This window comes from Labeo rohita, chromosome 15, assembly GCF_022985175.1.
Source record: "Labeo rohita strain BAU-BD-2019 chromosome 15, IGBB_LRoh.1.0, whole genome shotgun sequence".
NCBI lineage: Eukaryota > Metazoa > Chordata > Actinopteri > Cypriniformes > Cyprinidae > Labeo > Labeo rohita.
This window is the reverse complement of record NC_066883.1, coordinates 24,200,866-24,208,863: the sequence shown is the minus strand read 5'-3', so window position 1 is coordinate 24,208,863 and position 7,998 is coordinate 24,200,866. Positions and strand designations below refer to the sequence as shown.

Below are 7,998 nucleotides of genomic sequence, written 5' to 3'. Positions count from 1 at the left end.
CCAATCAGAGATGAGCGTTGGGGACGGCTAGCCAATAGAGTTTGGGAAAAGGCGGGCACTTGGACTTTCCTGACCAATAGTGGATGGAAGGGACTGTTTAGGCTTTTTTGTTCGCTGAAGGAATCTGACGCTTTGTTAAAATGAACATAAACGTTATGGTGAAGCGTAACATAGAGCGAAATTTGTTTAGTTCATGCTCATATGAGCATCTCCACATTTGGGAATTTGCACAACAGCCTGGATAAACGCGCATGTTACATCACGTCACGCTGATGTGTTTATTTACAATCGAAGTATCGCGTGATGATCACCAACCGAGCTACTTCGGACAACCTCGGCTTCTTTCGGAAAAACTAAAAAAATTCTGAATGAAGGTATAGTGTTTTTAATGCTCCAAGGATGTCTTTTTATTTTAATTTGTCCCTTTAACTACTTCCCATGTTTATTTTTTATTTTTTTTATTGAAAAGCGTACAGTTTTCATTGTAAAATTTTTATTGACCTGTGTAGCATAGCAGCACCTTCAGTTTAGAATGACGATTTCTTCCAACATAGGAAAAAAAAAAAAAAAAACACAATGTTAATGAAATCATTGGAAACATTAAAATAACCATAATGCTTAAAATCTAAAATGCATAATTCATAAAGTCCATGCTTGCATACAATGTTAACATTAACCTTATGACACAGGGTTAAGATACCAGTGAACACTAGAAATGATGTACCAGACTTCGTTCAGTAAAATCATGTACAAAAAAAACGATAACATTGATCCCAAAGAGATGAAATATTTTGAAACAGGCGACATGTAAGCTGCAGGGAAATATCTTCTCAGAAGACAGTTTTTTTTCTTTTCTTTTTTGTTTTTTTCCCCACAATCCTCCAATTTTCCACAAAGACTGCACAAATTCAACTTAAAGTGCAAAAATCCCTAGTTGATCCATCATGTCTACCTGACTGACCTGAAGAGTAACAGAACTGAGCAGTGGACTTACAATGGAGGAAAAACAAACCCATTTTTAAAAACAAAAAAACAACAACAATCAAACACATTATCATTAGTCTGTAAAATATAAAGTATAACAACAAAACGCTAACATACACTAAAATATGTGTGTCGTGAATGGAAGCGAGTGATTTTTTTTTTCTCTTTTGACATTGTTACTTGCTTCAGGATTTGGTTTCTCAGTAGCTTATATCAACTAACATCAGAGTCTGACTGTCCAGCATGAAAGTACGGATTGTAATGTAATAGGACCATAAATGTCAGCATACACATACAGTAGTCTTCCCATGCTGCTGAAGCAGCGCTTGGACATTTTCAGACTGTTTCTGACCATTGCCGCCACCACCACCGCTGTTCCTCGCCGAGGACTGCACACTCGGTGTCTTTGAGGATGTACATGAGGACTCTTGAAGAGGTGACTGGGACAAACTACGACGGGGTTTCTTCAGCACAGGTGAGGAGGAATCCTCGAACACCCGTTTGCCTGTAGGCACTCTGTCACAATGGGCCTCATTTTCCAGTGAGTCATTACAAGGCAGTTCTTCAGAGTTTGTAAGGCTATCAGGAGATGATTCAAATATCGTGCTTGTCTCACAGCTGCCGCTTTGCTGCTCCGGGACGGGCTGTACGTGAGTGTCAGGAACCTAAAAAAGAAGGAACTATATATGAAGCTTGAGAGTGGTGTTATTTTTCACCTAAATCCATAATATATCATCATATAAAAGAAAAACAACAGCCTTATAAAATAAAGCAGGCCTAAACTCATTGAATGGACAATGCTGTTGCTTTGTTAAAATAACATCTACATCTTGGATGGCCTGATGCGAGTATATTTTCAGCAAACTGTCTTTAAATTAAATTAAAAATCTGAAACATTCCTAACCTGAGTGGGCAAAGAGTTGGTGCAAGATTTAGGACTGGAGCCACACTTTGGTCCTTGTAGATTATACACAGTCTCATAGGGTGGCAAGCACTCAGAGGATGTCCCGAACGGCTCCAAACAGATAACGATGGCACTGGTATTATCAGCACGGAGCATGCGTTGACGCCATCTCAGTAAGGCATGGTTCACGAGCAGAACGGCATTTGAAACATTTTCCTTTTGGTTCTTTGACTGTTGGAATAAACATTCAGATAAGTGAGTGTTTCTGCAAGACAATTAAGACCTTTTTTTAAAGCATGAAGTTAAATTACTCACCTTGGCACTGTCATTTTCCTGGCAAATGGACACAGCTTCCTGTGGCGATACCATGTTCCATAACCCATCACTGCCTAAGATGATGTAACGGTGCTGCTTCAAATCCAGCTTGATAACAGCGGTATCAGGCTCTGGTGACACTACAAACTCGCCACTGTAGAAGTCATAACTCCACAGGTCACCTGAAGACACATTAATGTGCATTAAAGTATTGGATACATACTACAACAAAAAACAACATGTAAAAATCAGTGGCATTTGTTGCATTTAGTAAAGTTTTGATTGGCATTAGAAGGTCTTTGAAACCTTAAAATCATCAAGGTTTAAAGGAATGGTACAGCTGAAAACGTAAATGACCTTAAAAGAACCTGAAATTTTACTGTATGTTCAGTCAAAAGCAGTGAGTCATCTTCTCTTTTTTTCTGTTGTTTGATTAACATTAAATAGTCAACCCAAAAATTACAATTAGCCCATGTTTTACTCACCTGCAAGCCATCCTAGGTGTATTTGATTTTCTTTTTTCAGACGTATATAATTAAAGTTATACTGAAAAATGTTTTGGCTCTTCTGAGTTTTATAATGGCAGTGAATGGCTGTTGAGATTTGAAGTTTAATAAAGTGCATCCATCCATCATAAAAAGTGCACAGCACTGGGGGGTTAATAAAGGCTGTCTGAAGAGATTTGATGTGTTTGTGTAAGAAAAATATCCATAATTAAAATGTAATAAATTGAATCTTTAGCTTCCATTAACTGTCCTATGCGCATGCATGAGAGTGGCATTTCAGCGGATGACGTAGGATGTAGGCTAACATGGTGACGAGTCCGGGGGTGCAGTGGAGGGACCAAAATGAAACACAGGTCAAGAATTAGAAGTACAAAACGAGGATTTGTAAAGAAAAATGTTGGAGGATTTCGATAGCATATTCTCAGTGTTAATTTCATTGATGAATAACTTTTTTTTTTTTTTTTTTTTTTCACAGACAAAAAAGAAACGATAACAAAATAAAACTTGTTTTATTTTGGGGACATAAGCTAGCATACACTTGCTGCACATCTCAAAACGTTCAAAAATGTCAATATCTGGGAGCAAGAGAATAGCAGACATATGGATAAATTTGATGACGCAAAATAGACCTCAATTCGGTCCGGTTTTCTGCGTGCACACACTCACAGCAGCGCCTCTCACACAGCGCACAAGTACTCTTTCGCATCACATGAACAAAGAAATACACACAATTATGTCAAATTGTCCGTTTTGACGAGCATTCACATAAACACTCAGTTACGTCTTAAGTGAACATAAACAGTTGGGAGAATATCGGACGTGTATTAGTAAATTGCATCCGTGTGTTCGGTTTTAAAGGGATAGCAGCCTAATTTAGTTGCTATTATCTGTAGCATTGATGTATATCAGTCACTGCTCTTGACTGAATCACTTTAGTAGCCCTAATAAAGATTCATCTAAATTTTTAATATAAATAAATATGTCTGATTGAAAGAAAGAAGAATGTGGTAAACAAGTCGTATTTCATTGAACAGAAGACCATGTTCTTGTTTCTTTATGAGAAGTGGTTTAATTTAATTTTAATATAAAGGCATGTTGCGTGTCACAGCAGTTAAATCGATGTCTATCATGATAAAAACCTAATATCAAACCTATATGAGTTTGGAAATTTTTGAGAAATGCTTAATAAATGCATTACAATGTAACTAAACCCATTAGATTTTAACCGACTGGATCCGCTGGAAAGCCACTCTCATGAGCGCGCATACAACTGAGATTACAATTTATTTTATTAATTATTATGTATTAAGTTTTAAATACGGATATTTTTTGTACACAAAAAAAACCCTGGAGATGTGTGGAGCACTTTTTATGATGGATGGATGTACATCATTAGACTTCAAAATCTCAACAGCCATTCAGTGCCATTATAAAACTTGGAAGGATGTTTTTTCTTTACAAGTAACTCCGATTGTATTCGTCTGAAAGAAGAAAGTCATATACACCTATGATGGCCTGAGTTTGAGTAAATCATGGAGTAATTTTCATTTTTGAGTAAACTATCCCTTCTAAGGTTGCAGGTTGCAGGCAGCAGCAGCAGCATGTTCACATAATTTTACATCTATTTGTGCATTCAAGAATTATAAAATGACAATTTTGTCAACTGTCCTGAAGGTCCTTCACACTGCCACCGGGCTATTGCGCAGTCCTCATTGTTTATTCCTGAGAACCTAAACAGCCTGTGTTGCAATTCAATGTTCTGTTTGTCGTTGCTAAAGAACAGTATATCATGGTGGTATGTTGCAATTTTAAGAAGAACTGACAATCTCTGCTGACTTGTCAGATGTGTTGAAGCTCAAGCAACATTCTAATCACTGTTTTTCCAATCATACCAGCAACGATGACCTCATGTTATGAAATAGCTTAACCCTCTTACCAAGAGCTCGGGCCACAGCCAAAAATGGGATCTGATCGATGACAGTGCTCCTTCTTACTGGTCCATTGTGGGTGAGTCTGGGTCTCTTCCACACCACTCTATTGACTCCAGACTTTTTAATGACACTAGAGAAGAGATGTAACAATGATCACTGGTGGGTCTCATCATAGTTAAAGGTTAATGCACAAAAAACAATGATACTTGGACCTCTAGCTGAAACTAAGCCTGAAAACTTCTTCCCCTAAGCCATTATGAAACATATATTTAAAGGAGCAACACAATGATACAAGCCATTGGATGCTGGTCTATATCATGTTGACATGCTTGTTATGTTCTTTTAGGCTAAAAGACAAAGAAAGCTTGTGTTTAAATTATGATAATGAGGACAAATGCCAGAGCATGTTTGGTTATGTTGTCCCACTTTTGAAGCTGTGGGTGCTAAACAAAAACCAGTCAGACCACTGTGGACACAAAGGGCTAAAAGAAACGGGTAACGCTTTGTGTTTCCATGATGAGTGTTGACATATCATAAAAGGATGAAGACAGTCACTTGTGAAGGTTAACCAAAAAAGCGAATCAAATTGCAAAATAATCTCATCCAGCTGTGTCACTAGCACATGCCTCCACATATCGTTTACCAAAAGCAGATTATACCAAGAGTGTTTGAATGCAGTTTGTTAGTACAAGTTGTGTGAGCTTACTTGTTTTATAGAAAAACTCACCTTCCACCGAGCCCCTCTATTCTCTCCCTTTCCTTCGGTAGGTCAGGTTTATGGTCCTGTGTAATTTCTACAGCACGAATGAACTCGTCAGAGGGGTGATCCTGCACCCCCAACACTACCGCGGAGTCCCCAACATGGGCAACATACATACGGTCACGTCGTATTACGACAATACTAGCGGTTGTGCCCGACGTACTTGGAAGTCCTGTAACCGTCTTTGGCCATTCCGCTAGAAGAAAGCAGATAATTTTCAAAAAAAGATCAGTGATGAATTAATCGTTATGTTTAAAATGTATAGTTTACAGGAAAAGGCAAATATTTGGAAAATGCCTAAGTTGCTGGTCTTAACTTGAACTTCAATAATTAGTGCTGTCAAACAATTAATCGCATCCAAAATAAAAGTTTTTGTCTACATAACATGTACTGTGTAATGTTTACATATTAAAATATTTACAGATGCGATTAATTATATGAATAGAAATATATACACATGTAAATATTTTCAAATCATATATTTTATGTGTGTAAGAACTTTTATTTTGGATGCGATTAATCATGATTATTCATTTGACAGCACTAAATGCTATATTGCATCTATAATAAATATATTGTGCTTGTTTTGGTTTGCTTGTTCTGTCTAGATGTACTTTTACATGAATGCTCATACATATTTAATAAGTTAAAGGAGTAGTTCACTTTCAGAACAAAAATTTACAGATAATGTATTCACCACCCTGTCATCCAAGATGTCTTTCTTCCTTCAGTCATTAAGAAATTATGTTTTTTAAGGAAAACATTTAAGGATTTTTCTCCATATAATAGACTTCTAATGGTGCCCGCGAGTTTGAACTTCCAAAATGCAGTTTAAATGCAGCTTCAAAGGGCTCTAAGCGCTCCCAGCCGAGGAAGAAGGGTTGTTTTCCTAAAAAAACAAAAAAAATTATATACTTTTTAACCTCAAACACTCATCTTGTCTAGCTCTGTGGGAACTCTGTGTATTCCCGTTCATGACAGTTAGGGTACGTCTAAAATCTCCCGTCTTATTTTCTCCTCCAACTTCGAAATCATCCTACATCGCTGTAGAAAACAACCGATCGTTTCCCTAGATAAGACCCTTATTCCTCGTCTGGGATCATTTAGAGCCCTTCGAAGCTGCATTTAGGAAGTTCAAACTCGTGGGCACCATAGAAGTCCATTTTATGGAGAGAAATCCTGAAATGTTTTCCTCAAAAAACACCATTTCTTTACTGAAGAAAGAAAGATATGAACATCTTGGATGACATGGGGGTGAGTAACTTACATTACCTGTACATTTTGTTCTGGAACTAATGCTTTAATTTCGTTGAGAGAAAAATGACTAGTTTGCAGGCACGGAGTTGTGATTTCTACAAGCAAAACACATAGGTATTCTGGTGTAATGCTGTCACTCATTTGAGATATGGACTAGATGTTTGGTGTGGCCTGCGGTTGTTGTGCAACTTCTTTTGGCGGGATGCATCCGATGTTGCAACCTTCATTCAAAAAAATCAGCTGCTCTGACTTTTTCCATTGCACGTCCATAAAATGGCAGAGACTTCACAGCCAGTGTTAAACGAGAACACGTGTATATGTAACGTTCAATTTCATAACTTACGTAATTTCTTCCACATGGCATGGTGGCAAGAGATGAATCCCTTTCGCAGAGCAGCGCACACCTCGTCGTCGTCCTCAGACCAAAAGCCTCTTTGTTTTTTGATGTGGTCCCACAAATGGCGGCGAGCAAAATGCGCGGCGTCCGGACCCCCGTGTCCGTCGAACACGGCGAACATACCCACATCCCGCGGCCGACGGCCGTTTTTGGACGGGTGAGAGGAGGGCATCGACGCCTGCTGAAGAGTAGAGCAGGGCTCGTCATCTTGAACATAAGTAACGGTGATAGATCCGGGGATGGAGTCTTGAATTGAAGCGTCGGGGTTTTGATCTGGTGCCGCGATCTCGCCACGTTCGGCGGCGTCCAATTCATCCTCACTCGGCTCATCCTCCTGCTTCATCGTCACCAAGTCCTCCATGTATTTCCTACCGCCTTGGTCATAATAAATACTTGCTCGACATGAAAATATCCCATCCATGTTTTGATCAGACAGAAAGGCCGGTACTTGTGTAGAAGAGCAGCGTTTGATGTTTAGGCAGGACTGAGGCCGGGTGTGCGCTTTCCTCTTTGTTTACCTTCGATGTTGTGGGCATGCGCAGAAACACCATGACAATTCACGGGTCAGTGGAAACCCTAAGTTATTTGACCTTTGATGATTGAGAAAAGCCCTTGAGATAGCCATAACATTAAAAAAGTATAAAACAACAACTCGTGTAATAATAAACATCTATCTATCGATCGATCTAGAAATTATAGAAATACCTTTATTAAGCAAGAATGCTTGATCAAAAGTGATTATAAAGACATTTATAATGTTACAAAATATTTCTATTTCATATAAATACGGTTCTTCTGAACTTTCTATTCATCAGAGAAACCTGAAAAAAATTCTACTCAGCTGTTTTCAACATATTGTTATTATTAATAATAATAAATAATATTTTTTGAGCAGCAAATCAGAATATTAAAATGATTTCTGAAGGATCACATGACTGAAGTAA

At 38.2% G+C, this 7,998-nt stretch overlaps 1 protein-coding gene across 1 annotated transcript; it reads right to left on the bottom strand.

Moving 5' to 3' along the window:
* Positions 1-1,155: 1,155 nt before the first annotated feature.
* On the bottom strand, positions 1,156-7,581 carry ppm1da (protein phosphatase, Mg2+/Mn2+ dependent, 1Da). The gene is made up of 6 exons (XM_051130038.1): positions 7,001-7,581; positions 5,368-5,596; positions 4,646-4,770; positions 2,204-2,385; positions 1,889-2,119; positions 1,156-1,649 (listed from the first exon to the last, which is right to left on the bottom strand). The coding sequence occupies exons 1-6, from the start codon at positions 7,473-7,475 to the stop codon at positions 1,266-1,268; spliced, it is 1,626 nt and encodes a 541-aa protein (XP_050985995.1). The 5' UTR covers positions 7,476-7,581; the 3' UTR covers positions 1,156-1,265.
* Between the last annotated feature and the right edge of the window lie 417 nt (positions 7,582-7,998).

Bases quoted from the DNA above. Each gene is read 5' to 3' on its own strand.
- ppm1da (XM_051130038.1), bottom strand. From the start codon at position 7,475: ATGGATGGGATATTTTCATGTCGAGCAAGTATTTATTATGACCAAGGC. The intron at 4,771-5,367 runs GTGAGTTTTTCT...TCTCTTCTCTAG, and splicing joins ATAGAGGGGCTCGGTGGAAG to TGTCATTAAAAAGTCTGGAG. The intron at 2,386-4,645 runs GTAAGAGGGTTA...ATGTGTCTTCAG, and splicing joins GGCTGTGGCCCGAGCTCTTG to GTGACCTGTGGAGTTATGAC.